General features: G+C 37.5%; 1 protein-coding gene and 1 long non-coding RNA gene across 13 annotated transcripts in view; one reads left to right on the top strand and one right to left on the bottom strand.

Annotated features, from left to right (window-relative positions):
- tmem181 (transmembrane protein 181) overlaps nt 1-22,991 on the bottom strand; it is a 24,787-nt gene extending 1,796 nt beyond the window's left edge. For 4 of the 12 annotated variants that reach the window (XR_015482057.2, XR_015482058.2, XM_087246912.2 and 1 more), the window contains exons 1-16: nt 22,736-22,991; nt 18,255-18,358; nt 16,235-16,296; nt 15,230-15,317; nt 13,202-13,326; nt 12,812-12,943; nt 12,520-12,600; nt 9,041-9,140; nt 7,477-7,607; nt 6,450-6,541; nt 5,780-5,837; nt 5,332-5,434; nt 3,987-4,038; nt 3,619-3,701; nt 3,113-3,202; nt 2,720-2,786 (exon numbers count right to left, since the gene is read on the bottom strand). Coding sequence is in view for 6 of the 12 variants with exons in the window: in XM_087246912.2 (XP_087103038.2) it covers nt 2,720-2,786; nt 3,113-3,202; nt 3,619-3,701; nt 3,987-4,038; nt 5,332-5,434; nt 5,780-5,837; nt 6,450-6,541; nt 7,477-7,607; nt 9,041-9,140; nt 12,520-12,600; nt 12,812-12,943; nt 13,202-13,326; nt 15,230-15,317; nt 16,235-16,296; nt 18,255-18,358; nt 22,736-22,875 (1,508 nt within the window). In the remaining 6 variants the exon portion in view is untranslated. 12 annotated transcript variants of the gene reach the window in all.
- LOC148679882 (uncharacterized) lies at nt 8,971-12,601 on the top strand. The gene is made up of 2 exons (XR_015942149.1): nt 8,971-10,354; nt 12,019-12,601. It is a non-coding gene; the product is annotated as an uncharacterized LOC148679882 (long non-coding RNA).
- Nucleotides 22,992-24,682: the final 1,691 nt, after the last annotated feature.

Raw genomic sequence — 24,682 nt, 5'->3', positions numbered from 1 at the left:
TGCCTTTGTTTACATCCCTCAAAATGCTCTATATAACTGCAGGTTAACTACGTTTATATATAATGAATAATTAAATATTAATTTAGGCTGTAATGCAGTAATGTGCACCTTTAGTAAAGCTGCTTTGGAATTATTGTGAAAGGCGCTTTACAAATTAACTTTAAACGAATTGAATAGTTTTAATAACTAATTTCTTATAGCAAATAAGTGTTTAGCTTAAATAGTCATTTAAAGGACTAATTAGGTTGATTAGGCAGGTTAGGGTAATTAGGAAAGTCATGGGACAACAGTGGTTTATTCTGCAGACAATTGAAAATAATAATATTGACGATATAACAGATTTAAAGAAAACTAAACCTGCTTTTATTCCAGGCAAACTAAAAACTTTCAGAAGAAGAAAAAATACGATAGGAAATACTGTCCTTGCTCTGTTAAACATCACTACAGAAATATATATACCAGGGTTCAGCAGGTTTCACCAAGTCAAATTTAAGACTTTAAGACCTTATTGACACCATTATGAAGAAAACGTCAGACTTATACAGGGCTAAATGTTAAGGATTTTTTCTAATGGCATGGTTGCACCTATGGCAAAGATTTTACCTTGCCTCATTAGTTGAGTCATTTCTTAACCACATATTTTCAATGTCAAAACAAGCAAAATCCAGCTGAAATATTTACAAAACTCTAATCAACTAAATTCATGCAAATAAAAGTTAAGAAGTAAGAAAGATTATTACACCATATTGATAAATAGAGTTAAACATTTAACTTGTTCGGCATGATTGGGTCTCTTCACATAGAGGGAAATTAAGGCCCGTTAAAATTATTTCATTATTTATTACCTACAATGCAACATTTCAGTAAATTTAAGAGCTTTAGGACTCCACGGACACCCATATATGTGAGCAGTTCCAGCGTTATGGATGTGACATTTGCAGTAAAAACTCAAAACATAAATTCACATAAAAAGTATATGTCAACATTATATTGAAACTTTTGTTTATATTTTCCAGAACAGCTGATCACAGAGTTAAGGGACCAGAAAAATGTCAATCTGTAAACATTTTTTGCACTTTAAATGAGCAAAATAAACAGGCGTTATGGGTGAGACTAAAAAAGTCTGCAGGTTTACAGTATACAACATACTTTGTAGAAACTCTGCGAGTTAAACTGCACAACCCAAAAGAAAATATGATCATCAAAAGGAGAAGAGTCGGCTCTCTAATCAACAAAAATGACATTTATGAAGAAAAAGTGTCGTTATGGATGTGACATCTCTCTGTTATGGATGTGACGGATGTGAAATTATCTCTTGTGTGACTGGTAATTTTGAATAGTTTGTAAGTTTGAAAACATTGACAGATGCATTTTTGAGTGTTTCTAAAGTACTGTAAAATACTTGCTTACACAAAAAAAAACCCAGAAACGGTTTCCATATTTTGGTGAAAACTTAATGTTTTCTTGGCAAGGTTGACATTTGCATGGCACTGCTCATATATACATATCAGTGTTACCTCTAGTATTTTTTCCAGCTGTGGCGGCAGACCTTTTACACAAATCTACCAGCTACCTATGGTGTTATTTCAATGACAAATGGAGAAATGTCGTGAGCATAACAAGTCGAGATCGCATTTACGTGCAATATGGCTGTGCTTGCGTGCCGATTTCCTCTGCTTGTGCACAAAACCTCTTGCACACCCTCTCAATAATATACGCGGCTCAAGTTAGATGAGATCAAGATCAAGCACAGATCTTCTTGTGCGCTATTAAATAAACGCTGCTGAAATATCTATGAATAACGTCTATAAATAAAAAATCATATAATACAAATATAAAATATCTATAAATGAAGTATATTATGCAATCTGTGTTCATCCTAACTGAAAGCGTCGTCGTGTTTGCTGGCCTCACGCATCACGCACCTGTCAGTCAGCCAGCACATAACCTCAAAGGGTTAAACAGATAACGCACAGCACTATACGGTTACGGAAAAGTTTGCGCTGTTATAATTCACTTACCTTTTAATTTTTTTGTTGATAAGTTTTGGTGCGATTATAACTCGCTATTAAACAACAACAACAACAACAACAACAACGACTTAATGTTTTGAATGAGAAGCTGTAATGTAGCCGTGGCGGGATGTATTTTGGTGCAGTGCCTCGCCATATATAAGAATAAAACTTTCACAGGAGGGTGAATAAATTTGACTTCAACTGTATATAATCTGACTAGATAACTTGAATAACTCCATTTGATTCATTTAATTAATCTGCTTAACAAACATTTGTTTATGTTTATCTGGAGAGTGCAACTGTGTTCAGCTACAGAAATTACATTTACTCATATAGCAGACACTTTTGTCCAAAGCAGCTTACAAATCAAATAATCAAACATAAATAAATAACACGGCATGGTCTGCACTGTATTAAACAATCTATTCAATTTATATTAAATGCTATAATTCCCTACATACAAATATTTCACAGGCCTTAAAACAAAGCAAACAAGTCAGTTAGTTTCCTCTATTAATGTTTAACTCCTGAATGTGGTTCCTGGACGACTTTAATCCACTCAAATGTCCTAAATGTTTAGTGAAGTAAACATTTAGGACACTGCAGATTCTGTGATTATTGCAGATGTGCATATTGTGATATCGGTGCTGAAATTATATATTGTGCAGGTGTACACACACACACACACACACACACACACATACCCATAAATCACTTCATCATCAGAGTCATTGAGCATGGAGAACGCAGGATTGTCCTTCAGCTGTGAATCTGGAAAAAAGTAATAAATAAAAAAACATATAAGAGGCGCTGGAGCACTAAACACTCATAAGGGTCCATTTTTTGTAAATGATTCCCATCATTTCTTGAAAATTAAGATTCACATCAGTGATTTAAAAAAAATGCAAACCCTGTAATGTTGCACTGAATATGTAAATTAATGTCTGAAAGGGGCGGGGCTGATGATGTCATCAATGAAAAATCAAAGCTGCTTATTTTATATTTAGAAAAGTTATTCAATTAAACTCTCAGCAATGCATACGAGTGGTCATAAACCCATAGTGTTTAGAGCTCCAGGAGTGCGCAGATCCACTCACCGTAAAGAGCGTTTTTGGAGGGCGAGTAAACGAACGCTAGTGTGTAGAGATAGAAGTTCAGCAGACCGTAGAAGGAGAGAAACTCGGCTGGTGGAGGACAACATTCAGGAAAACAAACTACGGCTGAAAACAACACAACACATCATGCTTTCAGTTTGGCAGGAATACTAATCATAATAATGAAATAATCAGGTCAACATTACTACCCTCGTTAAGTATTCTTACTTTACTAAACCTGACCTGAAGCTAAGCTGAATACTTGTGTCTTACAAAATAACCGGTCAAATATTATGTGCGTCATCATGGCGAAGAAATCAGTCATTAAATCTATTATACTGAAAAATGTCAATAATAAATAATAATTATTATTAAGAAATAATAATACTACATAGTAAATGATCAAATAATTACTGGCAGGAGGGCAAACCATCGTCTGTGTTTATATATATATATATATTCCGGATGATCTCCTGTACGCAGAGACACTAGAGACTGTGGAAGGATATAGTTCTGGTAGTGAGTTGACAGTTCAGCTACGAAGTTGTCTTGTAGCGCCTTGGAGCCGAACCGCAGGTAGAGGATGATCACACTGAGGAGACAGGGGGAGGAAATAAGCACACACACCTGCTCAAAAACATTAGTGAGAAAGTGTGTGTGCGTGTTAGAGCGAGAGAGAGAGAGAGAGAGAGAGAGTGTGTGTGAATGTCTGTGAGAGAGTGTATAGTGTGTGTGTAAATTTGTCTGTGCATATATATACACATACATGTGTGTATAAATGTCAGCGTGTGTGTGTGTGTGTGTGAGTACTTTATTTATGTTTAGTAAGTGTGAGTGTGTGAGCATGCATAGTGCTTGTGTGTGTGTGTGTGTTCACCTGATCACCAGCACCACCAGTGTCAGCGCCGTCAGGAACTTGAGCCTCAGATCTGAGAAATGAAATGAAGATTTCACACATCAAACAGCTGGTGAACGTGTGTGTGTGTGTGTGTGTGTGTTCTGTGTCTGCAGTTATAGGCAGTCTGCATGTTTGGAAAAGACCATGTCATCTCTATCCTTGATTTGCAGATATTCCTTCATGTGTTTATGTGTTTACGTCTTTGTGTTGAGCTGATTTGAGTGTTTTAAAGGGCACCTGTGCTGAAAGTCATCGTCTGTGCGCTGTTTGGACAGAGCTGTGTGTGGTATAGTGTGTCCACAGTCATGTTGGAGTGATATAAACACAGTAAGTTTCTTTTCTTTAATTTCCAGATGTTAAAATAGGATCCTAATCCCTCCCATTTTGAGGCTGACCGCAACTTGATGTAGGAGTGGTTTCCCCGCCCACCGAATTGATTGACAGCTGCGTATTAACATGACTCCATAGTATCGCGTATAATCACATCAACAAGACCAGACGTGCGCAAAGCAACCAGGAATGAAAGGTCTGTTCAATTCACTCGGATCATCAATCAACATCAAATGAGGACCAAGTATCAGAACAATTATAAAATTGTCAAAAGAAGCTTCAATCCCGGTTTGTGGACGTTAAATCAGGTTTATTCTGTACATTAACATAACAGATACCCACACAGCAGTGGAGATTAACCTGTATCCTGACACATCTGCGTGCACAAACAGTGCACAGCTAAACGCGCACGCTGTCTGTGTGTATGTGAACTTTAACAACATTGTGTGCGACTCATCGTCGCAACTCCACAACAAATACATTAAATAATCATTGGGAAAGTTCGTACGGTAGTATTTCTCTTGAACGTTACGCGAGATCTGCTTCCATCATGTCTTTCTATTATCTAAGGCAGCGGAGATTGAGGCACACTGACAGGCACGTGGGAATAGTGGGCGGGGAGGACTAGCATTAAAGGCGCAGTACACCAAAATAGCTTCAAGATGCTCAGAGCTAAAAATCAGACATTTCTAAAAGGTATAATTAATAATCTGATGGGTGGTTAGAGCTGAAACTTTACAGACACATTCTGGAGACACAGAAGACTTCTATTAAATCTGGAAAAAGGGCTAACCTAGGTGCCCTGTAATATTATCCTGTAAAGATATTCAGTGGCTGTGTTTATCTGCACTGCTTGTACTGTGAAACATCACGGGCTCTTTTGGATTATTTGGATGTTGTGTTGCTTTAATTAGTTTTAGTCATTCCAAGTAAAATAATCAAATGTGTGTGTGTATGTGTGTGTGTGTGTGCGCGCTCCAGCTGTGTGTATTACCTGAATATGGCATATTCTTCAGCTCTGAGCAGGCGCGGACCACCAGAAACACCAGATACAGCACATACACACACACCACCAGCAGGAAGAAGATCTTCATGCCCTACACACACACACACACACACACACACACACACACACACACACACACAGGGGTAAACTACTACTAGCAGATTTTAGGGAACACAGATGATGTTTCTTCATTATAATCAGGCTGATGTCTATAACACAAAGTGACTCCAGCTTTATTTTGATGTATTTTATTTGAAGATCGTCTGAAACAGGCTGCAAATATAATGCAAAATACACATTTTATTTTATTTTCCACCACAGCAGAAGCAGTTTTCATAACATCTGACAGAAACCGCAACTCATAATCCAGTGTGGATGTTTTTAAACTGCACTAGCTGTAATAAAAAACTATTTTATTAATTATTGAGAAACCGACCTGGAAGTTCTGGATGTCCACTTTATACTGATATGTAGGATCCTGCAGCTCATTCACCCTAAACAAAAACAAATCAAATCAAGTACATGACAGAAACACACACACACACACACCTCTTACAGTACAGTACAGTACAGTATATCTTTATTTACTGCCATGATTTCTGAATGCTCATGTGAGACTGCAGTTAGGCCTTTCACAATAATCACACAGCACCAGGACATGAGCTCAGTCTTTTTTGGTGATGCAGTATATATCGGCCATTCATCAAGACCAATCTAGCAACATTTCAGCTGATTGCGCAACATGCACTGTGATGATATGAGGCATAAAGCGGTCCTAAAACGACAATAATAACGTTCATCGCAATATACTGTACACCAAAAAATGTATATTGTGACAGGCCTAACGGTAGATGCTGAACATACAGCTTTAAATCACTGTATTAATTCACATTTTACCTACAGTCAATAAGAACACAGTCGTTTCACATTGCAATGACATTGTACAATTGTAACTCTATTTTAATGAAATAAACACAGCCTTTGTGAGCAGAATAAGCTTTTCTGTAAAACATTAAGGACTTCTGCTGATCCCAAACATGTGTGATAAAATAACAGCAAAATACTGAAACCTTTACAAGGAAGAGATTAAACTAAGAGAGTCTTACGTCTGCCAGATTCCCAGCGTTACGGCTGATAACCACAGCAGGCCCACCATCAGCAGCTTGGGCAGGTAAAAAGTCAGAAACCGCCTCTCACCCTGCGGAGATCAAGACAAACCTGCTGTCATAGTTCTAGATTTGATATCTTTACAGATTTACTATGTCGTTTGTTGTCATATGTATGTTGTCAAGGTGTAGGATTGACACCTAGTGGTTGAATAAGGTATTGCAGTCCAAATTCAAAACAGGAGATTTTTGTGTGTGTTTGTGTGTGTGTGTGTGTTTTAGATTATTTTGCGCACTCATGCTTTCATTTCTGTTTTCATATCTGTCTGTTTGTCTGATTCAGCGCACGCACACATGCACACTGATCCTTTTATTCATCAAGAATGCATTCTATTGGTCAAAAGTGACCGTAAACATGTTTGTGTTGTTACAAAAATTAAACAATAATAATTTATAATAATTAAAATAATTAAAATTAAAATTTCACATTCGAAATTAACACAATATTTAGAAAAACAGGCATCAGCTTTTTTCACAATCAATATATTTGTTCTCAGACGTGACACAAACGCAGGTTGCCAGATTGACGACCCCTACAGGAGAGAGCATGCCTGACGCTCATGTTTACCTTTGTTATATTTATATTATTTGCTAATTAAAAACCACCTCATGTGTATTTCCATAACTCTGAATCTGCAGAATCTTCCAGAGGTCACATTATTAGCTGCGTCCACAAACACAGAGCCTTCACGACTGAAATTAAATACTTTTTTTTTTCATCATCTGGCAACTCGGAGTGCTGAAAATCGGAGTGTGTTTAAGCAGTTAACCAATGTTGACAGGTATGCTTCAGCATAGTTTTTCAGATAAACTAATTTCATCACTTAGCATGATTCCTGCAAACATATGATGGTACTTTTATGATTTAGAAGAGCCAAACCATATATACAGCACCTTTAATGTAAACACATTACAGATGTTTTGCAGGACACATTAATAACATTAGTGTGAAGTGAAGGATCTGCACCTGAACTCTGATACCGTGGTAAACACACAGCCAGAACAGCAGCAGCGCGCACAGAAACACAGCCTGGAGAAATGCATCCAGAGTTCCTGGAAACCAGCTGTTGACCAGGAACGACAGCGGGAAGAACGGGTCTGCAGCACACACAACATCACACACATTAATCTACAACTCTTTTAGGATTTCTGATTGATTTGTGTACGGGGAAATGACTAGAAATAACAAAGGGCAGTACAAATATTAAACGACCTGCTCTACAAACCAATGTGTTCACGACTACACATAGAAATTAAAATGTTATTCTCCTATGGAATGTAATGTCCTACAATGTTAATGCTCTATAACCAGCAGCAGCAATGCAAAATTTCATAGAGCAATTAATATCTGTATTTAAACGTGCATTTTCTGTGTGCAAAGTTTGGTGTGAAATAAAACTTTTAAATTAAATTGAATCTCTTATAGTACATTTGCAGTTTTCAACCATAGTTTTTAACATGTAAATTACATGCTAATTTAACACTTTTAAAAAATGTTAATATACATATACATATATATATATACACATATATATATATATATATATATATATATATATATATATATATATATATATATATTTACATTTCTTTAAAGATTTACAACGACATTGGCATTCAATTCGCCGAAAGTGCTTAACCCAGGTTACTGGCAATTTAAAAATCCTATTAGCATGCTTCAGCATGTACCCTATTGTCAACTGATTAGTAATTTAAGTCTTTTGTTAAGGGTAAAATTAACAAAAAAATAAATAAATACATTCAAGATACATTCTCCAAAAACACCCACAGAGAATTGAAGATATGCCAGAAATCATCAGATTTCTGACGCAAGTCAAAAATGTTAATGATGTTAATAATACTAAAATGTAATTAAAATGTATTACCCAAAGCTGAAGTTAGAAGTGTGCCTCTACATTGTAAAATAAGTCTGTTGTAGCAGGCGAATCTGCATTTATTTGCTCAAAAGTACAGTAAACATATTGGAATATTTTTAGAAATGAAAATAACTCAATTCTATGTGAATATATAGCAAAGTGTGATTTATATCAGTGAGGAAAAGCTGAATTTTCAGCATCATTACTGCAGTCTTCAGTCACACGATCACTCAGAAATCATTAGAATATGATTTGTATATCGAGAAACGCGTAAGATTATTATTGATGCTGAAAACTGTTGTGCTGCTTTATATTAGTGTGGAAATGCAGATACCATGGTTGTTCTTTTATGGAAATTATATGACATTTATTAAATGAGGATTAAACAGAAAGCTCATGTAATTATTGAATATTGCTCCCATACTTTAAATATGAAAATTCTCCTTCTTTAAAATCATTAACTAACATGAACAAATACTGCAGTAAATGTATTGTTCATGTTAGTAAATACATTAACAATAACTAATCCAACCTTATTGTGAAGTGTCACCAGATAAATGTCCATTAAATTTTGAACACTGACTAGGGTTAATAATGTTGTTTTTTAATGTGATGTATGTGGATAATATAGAAAGTCAAATAAACGTGTCTGACCATTGTAGAGCAGCAGCAGCGGCAAGAGGATGGACATCCACTTCTGCTCGATTCCCCAATCCCTCATGGAGAACTTCCTCAGAGAGTGCGCAAACATACACTGCACACGCGCACACGCACAGACACACAGACACACAAACACACACACAATGGTCATGATTCCATTCATCTATTTCTATGCAGTTATTTTGGACTATTGCATGATAAATGGAAATGCCTATCAGGGCTCGAAATTAACCTTTTTGCTTGGTAGCACCGGTGCTCCTAACTTTACAAATGTAGGCGCATCAGCCAAAATTTAGTCGCACCCACCAATTATAAGCACCGTTACTGCAAGTTTTATACAGATTTATTGCATTTGAAATCAACAGTAATCAAACTAACAAGCAATATATATATATGCAAGCGTTAGGGAAAATATGTCTTAACGAAATCCCGTTTTCACAAGAAAATAGATTTTTATAACAGAACTGAGTGAGCAAAGCATACACGGAGCGCTCACCGGGCCTGCACACACTGCTGGACATGAATGAATCTGTTAACGGTATAACTGTGCTGTTCTCACGGGTGCTGTCTGATATTGCACTGATGCTTTTGACATATACTGTACCTTATTATATGCACACGTCATGTTAATAGCAACACCGGTCTCTTATGAGTAGCGATATTAGTTTACTCAGTGTAAGGCCGTTTGCGGTGGTGTAGGTGGTGTTCAATTTGACATATAGCTGCCACTTGCACAGCGGACAGCATCTGGCGATTATATGAAGGATTAAACTAAAGCTCTCGTGGTAGATGTGGCACACAGTTACCTAAAAACTTTATCCCACAGACTTTTCATAGCGGACTTGAAGCCAATGAAGTCTTTTATCCACTCTTGGAAAAGTGTAGATGGTGGATTAACATTTAGCACATGATCACTAGTAAGATCTGTCAGTGTTATCTTCATTCTCATCTTCAGCGCTTTACAGTTTTTCGTGGCAGTAGCTCTCTCTGTCATCCCAAGGCAGAAGGTGCTGACTGAGTGATTGACAGCTGATATTTCAGTGCTAGAGCAGTGGTGGACCAATAAGAAGAGCGTGAAGGCGGGGCCAGCATTACGGACTTGGCTTTGTTTACTGCAGCAAGTCGACATGACAACTGTTTTAAACCATTCCTGAGCGCTGCGTTTCACGTTTCAAGTGCAGAGATGCATTCTGCGTGAATGTCTCCCGAATCCGCGCATGTGCTGAACATTTTGCAGAAAAAACTGGTCGCACACAACAATTTTATACACTCGCACACATGCTCCCAAATATTTTTTGAGGTTGCATAGTAGGCTTGGGCGGTATTACGGTATTATGGTATACCGCGGGATCTAAAAATAGAAACGGTGTCAGTTTCAATACCGTTATACCGTCATAAAATATTAAATATCCTTTATTTAATGCCTACAAAAACGTATGTATGGTTGCCATCACGGGACAGTGTGGAGGAGAGAGAGAGAAAGAGGGAGAGGGAGGGGGAGAGGGTGAGAGGGAGGGGGAGAGAGGGAGAGGGAGAAGTGACGTGACGAGTGGCGCTCCAAAGTGTCCTGCAGTTTGGGAGTTTCGACTGAACAGAAGGGAGACGTGGTTAATATGAACGAGAGGTCTGCATTAGAGCTGAAGATCTTTGCCCGAACCCGGCGAGACCCGAAAAAATCCAAATCCCTGCATTAAAATCCATCCCTGCAAAAGTGAAGCAAATGATGACGAAGTAGTAAAAAAAAAGCGAATTATTACGGCGGTCAAGCCAGTCACTAGCTCAGAAGGAGCGGTTATTCCAGCCGCAGGTATTTCGCGGTCGCTCATACACTGTGTATTACGGTAGAGCCCTAAACCGCAAGCTGACAGGTAAAATGACGAGGCCACTCGCTACCCTGAAACTGCTGTCATGGCAAATTAAATGCATGTTCCTGACTGGTAGAAGATGAACAAACAATCCAACCCAAAACTTGCAAAATCAGCCAGATCAGAACTCTGCATCTCGACCTGTAGCCGCATGAAAGGGTGTTCAGCTGCTGGACGCACCATGAGTGAGAGACTGCGCTAAAGCCAGTGGATTTAATAATGTTCCTCCACAAACACACGTAGCCTAATCTTGGTGAGTACAGGGTTTAAAATTATAAATAAATATTAATTAAACCATATAATCATAATGTAGACAGAGTATACAGGCTAATGGTGGCATTATTCTTTTAATATTCAGCTTCACCGCCGCCCTAATGCCAGATTGTGAAGAGAAATGGAGAAACAATTCTTTCACAGCCTTTAACTAAATTTCGTTATTGCCAAAATACCCGTCATCATTTAGAGTTTATTTTAATTTGATTTGTTAAGCAAGATTTCTTTTTTTAATTGTGTTAGCCAATTTAAAGGCAAAGTGTTAGAGTGCTGAGATGTTACGATGTTTCAGAGGACTTATTTTATTTGTTCCAACTTCCAAGTGGCCTATAGTCTACGCTTGTTACGAATAAATGATGTTAAAACATATAAATGACTCATTCTTGAAAAAAATGCATTAGAGCTGTGTGCATGAGCACACTTAAATAATGTCGGGCTGTAAACGGGTTCGACTTAATAAAGCTGTCAATCGCTGCTGTTCCGCGGGAGCCGGCCAGATTTCTTACGGTGTGGGAGTAAATTTCTGAATAAATCGCGGGAGAGATGTGTGTGTGTGTGTGTGTGTGTAAGAGAGAGATAGAGAGAGAGAGAGGCCGTCTCTCTCTCTCTCTCTCTCTCTCTCTCTCCCTCTCCTCTCTGACTGCGAGCCTAAGGTCGCATAGAAGGTATTCAGTTTCTGAATGGTTTAGGCTCAAGCCAACAGTTTGGTGACGCTGTCTGAGCCTTACGTCATAATTTTTTTTATTATACGCCGGTAATACCGGATACCGGGGTAAAATATGGAGGCGGTTTGACGGTCTCAAAATTTGGATACCGCCCAAGCCTATTGCATAGATAAAATTTCGGGTGCATATGCGACCACACTGGTAGCAATTTCGAGCCCTGCCTAATGAAAATGCCAAAATAAGCATAGATTCTGAAAATACACATTAAGGTATGCATGCAACGGAGTAGGAGAAATGCTTGATTCTATAAGAGAAAATGCACAAACTCAGATGTGACCCCTTATAAACTCCAGCATGCACTTCATCAGTGTGTGTGATGTGATATAAATGTGTGTGTGAGGGTCTTTGCGTCATTATTGTTGGTCTGCAGCTCTCCAGGTGCAAAGATGCTTAATGCCTGAATGCCTCCTAATTCCGCGCATGTGGTGAACATTCTGCTGTGAAAACTGCTCGCATGACAACAATTTTAAACACTCGCACACATGCTCCCAAATATATTTTGAAGTCGGATAGATAAAATGTCGGGCGCATATGTGACCAAAACCGTCACAATTTCGAGCCCTGTGAAGTGTGTGTGTGTGTGTGTGTGTGTGTGTGTAGAGTTACTCACAGTGACTATAAAGGTCATCACCACAAACACAAAGCGGAACCAGATCTCCATCTGAGAGAAGGTGTCCTGGTACATCTTAAACTGCTCCAAAAACACACACACAGACACAAACAGATGAAGATTAATCATTATAATAAGCAGGTGATAGTGTAGATTTAGTAAAACAGAGCTGAGCTGCGTGCTGCTCTTCTACATGGGTGTTTCTGCTCATGCTTTTGCTCTTCAGAGTTTTAATCAGGCAAATATGAGTCGGTTGTGTTTGTGAAATGAGCTCTTTACGCTCCAGACTCACCACAAAAGTCACATTCTTGATGTTGTCCTTGAGGTCGTCCTGCAGATTCCTGAAGCTGACGTTGATCTTGTACTGAGTGTAGTTCAGATAACCCAGATGCAGGACGATGATCTCATCACACGCCTGCTGATGCTGCACACACACACACACACACACATTTATGAAGACCTTAAAGAATACACACATGCACTTAACCTAAACACCTGAAAGAACACACACCAAACATACACAAATAATCACTCAAACACATACATATAAAGACCTGAAAGAACACACATATGCAAACACAATCACTCATACACATACTCACGAAGACCTGAAAAAACACACGTGCGCACACAAGCACACCCTCTTGGAAGTGTTCACACAGACAGACAGACAGACACTCACAGCGGCGCAGTGCAGGCTTCTGTTCCTGTTGTGCACGTTGTCACTGATGCGCATCACACTGGTGTCCTGCACCACACCCTGCAGCTCCACATTCATCCCGAACTCCCGCCAGCTCAGATCTACAACTGAACACACACACATTAATGACACACACACACACACCTGCAAGATCTGATCTACTAGAACAAAGACAGAATTGCCAGAGTTCAGAGAAATGACATTAAAAATGCAGACTCACAATACAAAGGAAACAAATGATGACAAACACTCCACATGAACACACACTTTCACAGCACTCAAACACACACACACACGCACACACAAACACACGCAGACACACTACTCAAACACACTCCACAAAATCAGACAAACCCACACAAACACTTTCACAACAAAACACGCACACACACAACAAAAACACTCGAACACACACACACACACACACTCAACAAAATCACACGGAAACAATCCCATTTCTCAAAATTCAGAAAACACAAGCCAAAAACTCAGAATGCATCATGTATCAACGCAGCGTACGCACAAAAACTTTGCGTACACTAGATTTCCCGCTCACGTTTGCATTTACTAACGATGAAATGAACGTGAGAGTGTGCACTGGTTCACGCCAGCTTCATGCCTGGTGTACGTGCATTTCTTGTGTGTGTGTTTTATTTCCATTGCAACTCCTAGAGGCAATCATGTTAAACTGCACACTACAAAGTATGGCACCAACACATGTGAAAAACATTGCTGTTCATTTATAATTGATAAATGGCTTAATTGACACAATATATATTTTTTTATTTTACCATTTATGTGATTTAGAACATATAAAAGCATTTGCAGATGTATACAACCCTTAGTGTATGGCAATGGCAGTGTTGGCCTTACTAGAGGACTCTGTCAATGGGCGAATCCGAAGGCTCCAAGGTGGCAGGGTGCATGATGGGTGGCTTCTTGGTGAGTGATGTATTTAAAGATATTATTATTATTATTTTTTATTGAGCGTAATTGATTAATGTCAGAAGACTGCGGTTATACATTAAAGACGTAAAAGTTACCCCCCTCAACAACCCACCAACTGACCAAGAGCGCAGATACAATAGCCCCTTTCACACAGTGATACCGGTAAATATCTGGAAAATGTCTTTTATAATTGTTCTGACACGCGGCTGTGCTGATGCAGTAAAGCTGAAGTGAATGGCTGTACTTCATTACACACGTGCTCTGTTTTGAAACATGTTAAACATGTGAAACTCACTCTTGATCACATTTGATCATGATTGATGATCCGAGCGAACTGAACAGAGCTTTTATTCCCGGTTGCTTTGCGCACATCTGGTCTTGTTGACATGATTATCCACGTGACTACCGGGACATGCTACGCCAAGCTGTCAATCAATTCAGGGCGGGGGACCGCACTCCTACGTCAAGTTGCGGTCGCTCTGAAAACTGCTCCAATTGGTCCACAGTTTTTATGTTGTTAAATTGAAAAAAAGGACTGTGTGTGTGTTTTTCACCCCAATATGACGGTCTATACACTTTATACACACATGTCTGTCCAAACAGCTTGAAAAGTGGATTTTTCACCAGAGGTGCCTTTAAATCATTTCATAATCAAGTATTTGTGAGGCAATTTTGATTTAACATCAACACTTAATTGCTCCATATTGGAATACAATACAAATCACATAACAGCAACGCTCTCCCACATTTTAGCTATTAAAACTGCCCTTATTTCCATTTTTTGGTGTAAGATTGCAAAAGGATGATCTGCCTAGAAATGTACAGTTTCTCACCATCATACTGAGACTACAGTTCAGAACCGCTGTAGTTAAAACCCCATTCTTACAGTAGATAAATGAGAAACGTAAACCCAGAGAGAAAATATGTATGCAACTTGTCATAATTAATGTTTATAATATCTGCCCTATTGCTGCACATAAGAGATGAAAGCTGGATGATGCTACAGTTAGATGTGTTGATGACATCATGAAGCAGTTTGCTGTGTGTTTAGAGTGAACTCACTGTTGTTCTGAAGCTCAATGATGCACGTGAGCCACAGCTGCTGGTTATAGTTGGACAGCGGCGGAGATGAGAAGGCAAACGGGCCGATCTGAAGACAGAACACAAACAAACATCAGATTTACACCAGCAGTTCAAGATCTCCAGTGCTTGTGAGTCTGTACTGCTGTCTTTTGCTTAATGGCAGAAGGAATCCCACTGGTTCAGTCTTGGGCCCACTTTTACTTGCGCTCTATGTAAATGACTTGCCAAATATTTGTCTCAATTCTAATATCGAGATGTATGCTGTTGACAATTGTTCTTGTACATGCTAATAGTGTGGCTATTTAACTCATCACCTTCAACACTGAGTTTAAAACTCTTTTCACATGAGTAGAATCAACTTATAGTATTAATTATTATAATAGTATTATTATTTTAAGTTAACTACACTCATGTCATTTGATAAAGTGGACTGTTGGGTTTTACAGTGTAGTGATTGTAAAGGAAATACACTGTGACGACCCCTTGTGTAAGGAGAGTGTAACTGTAAGGAGAGTGTACTCACTTTTAAATTAAGACATGATTAAAAAAAGTGCAACAAGTATTGGCAAAAATGGACTGAGTATGTCATTGAAAACAATTTGTGATCATGTGCTTCAAATGTATTATGACTTGATTTTGTAACATATATGTCAAACACTTTGTTCTTTGTTTTTTCTTCCTCTTCTTCTAAATATAAAAAGTATAAATAAATAAAAAGAAAAAAAAGAAAAAAGTATATATATATATATATATATATATACACGCACGCACGCATCAAAAGACATCAGTTATTAGAGATGAGTTATTACAACTATTATAATTAGAAATGTGTTGGAAAAAATCTTCTCTCCATTAAACAGAAATTGGGGAAAATATACAGGAGGGTTAATAATTCTGACTTCAACTGTATGTGTGTATAGTACTATTTACTGTAATATCTAAGAGTGTATTTGAGGCTGCCGCTGACTCTGCAGAGGATCTCACCTTGGAGCCGTTGGGGCTGACGCTCAGCCCGTTGTAATGATTCTCACTTATGATCTTTGGTCCTGCAGGAGAGACGTTTATCAGTAAACAAAGAACAAACTCAGCTCCACGTCTCGCATAATAAAGCAGAGGTTTGTCAGTTTCAGTCCTGCATGAGCAGAACCAGCCTCCGTGTCTCCTGTTTTCCCCCATAATGCACTCTTTCAGCTCAGCGGTGTAGAGTTACTGAAACACCGCTGGACACACAACTGAAGACATTCAGTGAGGTTTAATACACACTAGGGCTGTGCATATATATGCTGACAAAATAAAAAAGGTATCGTTTCATATTATGCTCTATTTTTATTTGGTCGTGTCTTAAAATACACTGATTATGATAGTACTTTTTCACACTATACTCCACATAGAAGCCAGAAACTAAGCTTTTTTTACACAGCAACTGATGATTAACAGTAATAATGACACATTGTCCCTCTTCCCAACAGGGAAAACCAGCAGCACTCAGCAATGCATGATTATCTGCTGTCGTGGCTTTGCAATCAATAAATGTGATTATAATGAAAGTCAATGGGGCAAAAACAGCACCAACATCACCAAAGGGGAGTCAGTCTGCCCAGAGTGTATTGTTGAGTTTTTTTTTTTTACATTTCCTAAAATATCCATCAAAATAAGATGTCACAAAAAAATGCTCCATTAGCTGAAACACTGAGAAAGCTGAGGCCAAATGAAGACTAGATCACCCCAGAGTGGATGAAAACAACCCCAACAGTACAACATTATCCGATAGTTTTCTTGAGTTTAAAGGTGCAGTGTGTACACTTCACACCCAGAGGATGAACTAGGTATTGCACAGGTTGCCAGATTGACATGAGTGTGCCTGACTATCGAGCCTAAATGCTGATTTAATTCGTGTTCTGACTAAAAGCAACAGCAAGCCACAGAAGGAATATTTTCATTTTAAAAGGAGTTTTTGTTCTAACCAAAACCTCAAATTTATATTGTAGAAACCGCTTCTATTTCTCACAGCTGAACAACAGAAACTGACAATGATCAGCTCATGTGCTTTATTCAGTGATAATTGTTAATAATGCGAGTCTGATTGCCATTTTACATCACATTTATTGCCGTACTACTGACAGCAGCAGCAGATAGTTCATCTCAGATCTAGAAAATAAACTAAAGCGTCTGAAACTGGACTTCAGAGCTGAGACTCAGCGCAAACCAACACATATCAGTGATTCAGCATCTACATTTAATCATGTTCAAGAGCTTTAATATGTCTTCATTAGATGATAAAGCTCAGCATTGTGCTGGAGTGCAGTGAGTGCACTATTCTGTGCTTCTGAATGGCTGTGTTTACATTTCTGTCCTGTTTCGTCTGCAGCAAACAGCCAAACTGCTCATCACAGCGCATCTCATCAGGTACCGTGTTGTTCAGACACGGGGTTACAATGTGACCTGCTCACCTAATGTTTATACTCATAATATTTATATTATTAATTAATAACCTCATGTGCAACTCTGAATCTGTATCTCATTTCAGAGTCTGCTACTGTCCACCAGAGGGCGCATTTCAGTCATGAAGGCACACTTCGAGAGTCTTTCTGACTGAGTGAATGAAATACGCTGTTTTCCACCATCTGGCATCCCGGGGTGCTGAAATATAGTTGGCTAAAATGGCAGTGGGCGGGATAAATGACCAAAACAAAGACAGCCGCTCCGGCACGTAAAGCACATGTTCAAAGCAGAATATCTGACTTCAGCAGTGTTTTTCAGATAAACAAGTATGTTCACTGAGCATGTTTATAAATATCTGCACGCATATTATAGTGCTTTTATGCTCCTTTAATAAAGCAAAAACAATAATAATTGACATGGGTCCCCCAAAAGTTGGCAGTCTCTACACAAGCTAAACATTTTGTGTTTTTCTTGTGGTGTGATTCTGGACTCTGAATTGTGATCTACTATAGAGCATCTTGACTGTTGCTAAGAAACAGAATCAGGTAAGTGGAGATCTCACCTGACAAACCGATGAGGGTGGAGAGGCCGAAGCAGAAGAAGAAAACCACAAACACCAGCACGAAGTGTCTCTTGGAGAGAGTGTAGAGACGCATCGGGGCCAATCTGTGTACACACACACACACACACACACACACACACACACACACACACACACACACACACACACACACACACACACACACACACACACACACACACACACACACACACACACACACACACACACACACACACACAATCAATAGCTGCTTTTTTTTATCCAGAATTCTTCAGAAAACATCAGGAAAAAATTCATAAAAGTTTACAACCACTTGAATGTGAGTAGAAGTTGTGTGTGTGCGTCCCTAAACTGTCCCTTTAAATACAACACATTTGTTTAACACACTGATTCATACCAATAAAAATACACCATCAACAATATTATTAAACAAACCAAAACAAAAAAAAAATACATTTGATAGAAATGTTATAATTTATAATTGAGACAGGACAGGATAAAGACTGTATTTACGTTACACTGGGGTAAAAATGACAGATATTTACAATATTTTCAAGTCACACACATTCACTGAGACTCAAACCCCTGCGCTGTGATCATCTCCACATGTTATTATTGTGGTGCTTGTATGATTTCTGATAGATCTGAGAAACATGATTAGTTTTGATGACAACATCACAAACATTTTTTTAAATATGACACTGATGTCATGTGCACAAAGTTCCCATTAATTAGCATAAACAACAAGCACCATAACAAAAATTAGGGATGCTCTGATCAATCGTCAGAGGATTGGTATCGGCCGACCATCACATTTAATGACTCGATTGGTACTTGTCAATCTCATGAACCAATAACAGGGGGGAGATGCACGTGCGCTCCTATATATTCTATAGCCTACAGCAGCCACAACATGAGGAGGTAAATGATGTGTGGGGGCGTGCATCACAACAGCTAAAATATACACCCATGCAGTGCGACCTGTTTATACAGTGTATTGGCACGGCTCACAAGAGTGATGCTCTTTTTGCTGCAGATGCAGCCATTGTATTAACCATGTTTTGAGCTGCTGTGACGCAAGCGAAGCAATTGCTCCTAACCCAAACATTTGTTAAAATACCTGGAAATCATGGCGATGAGAGTGAATGAGCAGGAGAACAGATAGTGAGAGGCACAGTGATGCTCTAAGCATTACATATGTTAGGTTAAATAAATAGAGCAGTAAAGATATTGCGCGTGTAAATCTCTCCCTTTCTCTGAGAGATCTGCTGTCAATAGTTGGAGATGAGCTAAATATTTGAATGGTCCTGCATGTATTTAAGGCTTTTTATATACAACTGCTGAAAGTTCTGTGTTTTGACAATATTACAAGTTCACTAAAAGCTTGCTAGAAATATTAGATAAATAAAAATTAAAGATTATTTATTTTAACATGAATAGTTATTAACATAACTTCTTGTAATTTGCTTATTGTAATAAACAGTAGTCTATAGGTGTATTTCCTTTTAGTAAAGATGAATGAATTTATGTGTGCATTTTAATTTCTTATGCATTAAACATGCGCTCCAAACTTGTTCTTGATTGAGACATGTTGAACTCTTCTTTCATCATTTGCAGTGTTTCCAAATTGCATTGTTTGTAAATTTTCTAACCAATTTTTATATCTGTGTTTTATTATTTTCTGTAAAGCTGCTTCTGGCCCAGACATGTTCACATTAAATGCTTAAAAAAGATGTATTTAAGGTATCATTATATGCAGCATCCCTAATCTATTTTCTTAAATAGGGAAAGATCTCTACTTAAATAACATATTTAGAGGGATAATGTGCATTAAATATGTATTTATGCATTATAAAGCTTGAAGCATTAGAATCGGTACTCGGTATCGGCCGATCACCATGACAAGGAATCGGTATCAGCTGCAAAAAACCTGATCTGAGCTTCCCTAACAAATATATGACCAACTAAAATGCTCATTAAACTTGCCACTGCACATAATGAGGCTTAAAAAGCAATAGTTTTATTAAAAACAAGAAGATCGGAGTTCAAATTTTACAGTCAACAAGACACATGAAACGCACACGCGCACACACACACACGGAACAAGATCACGCCCACATTATCCACCCACCGGACACAACATCAAACACGAGACACACAGTGCGTCCTAAACACCAAAAAACAAGCAACTCCAAACACACTCAGCTATTTATTCAGCACTGTAAACATTGTGTGAAGCGGTGTAAAATCACTTCCGCTCACTCAAACATGTGTACGCTCAGAAACAGAGGCCGCAAAACCCGCCCCGAGCACATACGATAGTGTCTGTGTGTGTGTTTCACGAGTTAACCATCATCCGCACACTTACCGCTCCATCGCGTTGATTTTATCCCACCGGCGACGGAAATAAATCAGAGAATACTGTTCGCTGGCGGCGCATATCCGCACACATCAGCCCACTGACGTCACTCCTCTCAAACCACGTGACCTCCACCGCAGCGCGCATGTCAAGTGCGTTATTAGCTGTTCTATCAATAAATAGATATAGATAATATTCTGATGACTTTTGGAAACAGGGTTCAGAGTCGATTTTAATTTATTCAACAAAAACAATGAACTTAAATGTATGATTCTTCTTTAAATCTTAAAACTGGCTGTAATACAGTCGAGAATGCTTTGAAATTGATCATTTTTCCTGGAAAGTTTGACATACATGAAGCAAAAGTAATGTCTATAACTCCCTCCTTTAATTACTTTCTGTAAAGATAAAATTATATTTATTTTAAACTTCTTTGACCTCAATTATAAGAACAAAAAAGGCTATTAAACATCTATTATGATTAAAAAATTCTGTACAATTTAATATATCAAATATGATTGTTGACTCCTAAATAATTAATAGATATAGATGTGTTGCTGAAATGTAGCTCAAGTTTTAGCACCTCTTTATTGTAGCTGTGATGTGCTATATCGTAAATAAAACACTTCTATAAACCTAATAAACACCAAAGACTGCAACTGCATCAGTTTTAGAAATAATGTTTTTTTATGCTTTTGACTTTATAACGATGTTTGACTCACTTTAATTTTCAGTTTTTATTTGTACATTTTTATCATTGCCAAATATAATTATTTTGCCAATTAATTATTGTATCTATACACTTATATACACTGTTTTGGGCTTAATAATAATAAATAAATAAATACAAGGACTGTATCTGTTTAACAATTAATATTTTTCTGCGTTTGACTCGCTCATCTATAATAGAGAACAGTGGTTAGACTTCATAACCGGTGTATTGACTCACATTTACAGTAAATACACCTCTTTATTGTAGCTGTAATGTGCTTCATCATGAATAAAACAATGCTGTAAACCTATTAAACACCAAAAGACTGTAACTATCCATTTAATAAATAATATTTTATGCTTTTGACTTGTGTTGTGTTTGACTGATATTTAAATTCCTGTGCACGCCATTTTAATTTGTTTGTTTGCACATGGAAACATAGACAATCTGAAGATTTAGTAAATAGAAGCATTATTTAATGTTTTGCATGTTTAATAAATATGTACCTGTTGAAGCTCTCGTTCCTGTACACCTTCAGACCAAGGACTGTCATTTCCTACGCGAGTAATTCAATATGTATAATAAAAATAAATATATAACAAGGACTAAAACTATCCATTCAACAAATATATTATTTCTGCATTTAACTCACTGATATATAATAGAGAACTGTGGTTAGAGTTCATAACCAGTAAATACACCTCTTTATTCTAGCTCTTATGTGCTACATCATAAATAACAATATGATGGCCTAATAAACACCTAATACTCCAACTTGCTGTTTTAGAAATAATATTTTGATGTTTTACACCTCTTTATTGTAGCTGTAATGTCCTATATCATGAATAAAGCAATGCTACAGCCTAATAAACACCCAGTACTCCAACTCTCTGTTTTAGAAATAATATTTTGATGTTTTACACCTCTTTATTGTAGCTGCAATATGCTACATCATAAATAAAAACAGTCTAATATACACTAAATACTCGAACTATCCGTTTTAGAAACAATATTTATACTTCTAACTTCATATCCACGGTGTTTGGCTCGCATTTAAACTCACGCGCACGCCATTTTAACTCGTCATTGTTTGTTAGTTTGCGCGTGAAAACAAATAAACGATCTAATATAGTGAATAAAAGCATTATTATTGGTTAGGCATGTTAAATAAATCTGTACATGTATATTCTCTCGTTCATGTACGCTGTCAGTTCATCCTTTAGGTCGGTACAGATTGTTTAAGGATATGTTTATCCGTTAGGCTTGATGACCGGTGTAACGTTACTGACTCACATTTAAATTCACGCGCGCGCCATTTTGACTCGTCATCGTTTGTTTGTTTGCGCGTGTAACTAACACACAATCTGATGATTTACTGAATAAAAGCATTATTGTGTGTGGTGTTTGTACCTGTAGAATCGCTCGTTCCTGTACGGCGTCAGCTCCTCCTTCAGCTCATTGCAGGCTTCAGTGATGTTCCTGCAGAAGCGCTTCATTTCCCCGACCAGCGGGTTCTCCATGCTGCAGAACTCGGCCTCCACCCGCTCCATTTCCGCTGGAGGTAAATAAATGGCGTTTCACGGTTGTTTCTGGCGGCTCTGTTGACTGGAAATGCGGCCGAAGCGCTTCAATGGTGCAGGTTCGAGGATCTGCTGAGCGCACGAGCACACAGGGGCGCGCAGGGGGCTGTCACGTGACCACAGGCGTTCAGGACCACGGACAGGGTGAAGTCTAGAAGAGATACAGCTGCGGATACTCGCATCAATAATGCAGCATCATATTTGTGATTCTGTACAACAATAATGAATATTTTGCGGATACTCGCATAGTTTTTGTGACTGTAAAACAATAATTAATATTTTTACATTACTGTGAGGGTTTGGGTAAGGGGTAAAGGTTATTAAAATACAATGTAATGTGTAATTTAATATATATAGTGAATAATACTCAACAAAATTACTGTTTTAAATTACTGTGAGGGTTTGGGTAAGGGGCAGACGGTATTAAAATGCAATTTAATGGGTAATTTAATAAATATAGTTAATAAAACTCAACAAAATGACTGTTTAACATTACTGTGAGGGTTTGTATAGGGGTAGACATTATCAAAATACAATTTATTCTGTAATTTAATAAACATAGTAAATAATACTCTGTATAATTACTGTTTTACAATACTGTGAGGGTTTGGGTAAGGGGTAAACGTTATTAAAATACAATGTAATGTGTAATTTAATATATATAGTGAATAATACTCAACAAAATTACCGTTTTAAATTACTGTGAGGGTTTGGGTAAGGGGCAGATGATATTAAAATGCAATTTAATGGGTAATTTAATAAATATAGTAAATAAAACTCAACAAAATGACGGTTTAACATTACTGTGAGGGTTTGGATAGGGGTAGACGGTATTAAAAAACAATTTAATTTGTAATTTAATAGATACAGTGAATAATTCTTGGTATAATTACAGTTTTACATGACTATGAGGGTTTGGGTAAGGGGCAGACGTTATTAAAATACAACTGAATGAGTAATTTAAAAAAATATAGTGATTAATACTCTGTATAAGTTCTGTTATACATTACCGTGAGGGTTTGTATAGGGGTAGACGCTATCAAAATACAATTTATTCTGTAATTTAATAAACATAGTGAATAATACTCTGTATAATTACTGTTTTACATTACTGTGAGGGTTCGGGTAAGGGGTAGACGTTATTAAAATAAAATTAAATAGGTAATTTGATAAATATAGTGAATAATACTCAGTATAATTACTGTTTTACATTAGTGTGAGGGTTGGGTTTAGGTTTTGGGTAGGAGTAGACGTTTATAAAATACGATTAATGGGTAATTTAATAAACAATATAAATAATTTTAATTAACTTCTGGTCATAGCTGTATCCCTTCTAACAACAATGTGGAACCTGCAGATGTTTTAGCCAACCGTTGAGTCTATTTACTTGCGTGAATGTACAGAAAAATATATATGCATTCAGTTTTGTATTAATGTCAGTAGTGTTATTGAATAACATGTAAATCTTTGTAGTATTTATGTACAATTAAGTCATTTTCTGTCATTTAGTAGACATTTTATATGACATACTTGCTTTATGTACCAAACAAGTGGATTTAATTGGATTGTATTTAGTTAAACTCTTAAACCATAAATATAATTACAGACATAAAGCACAAATCCACAGATATTTTACAAAATTCTGTGCAGAAATAGCAAATAATGTTCGCAGATTCTGTCTGGCCTTGCAAATGACCAACAAATCTGTTGTTTTTCTACAGCTGTAGGGTATAAACACAGCAATACACCAGTTTACTGTAGTCAAAACTACAGTACA

The sequence above is a fragment of the Danio rerio genome, chromosome 4 (genome assembly GCF_052040795.2).
Source record: "Danio rerio strain M-AB ecotype USA chromosome 4, GRCz13ab, whole genome shotgun sequence".
NCBI lineage: Eukaryota > Metazoa > Chordata > Actinopteri > Cypriniformes > Danionidae > Danio > Danio rerio.
This window is presented reverse-complemented; position numbering and strand designations above follow the sequence as displayed.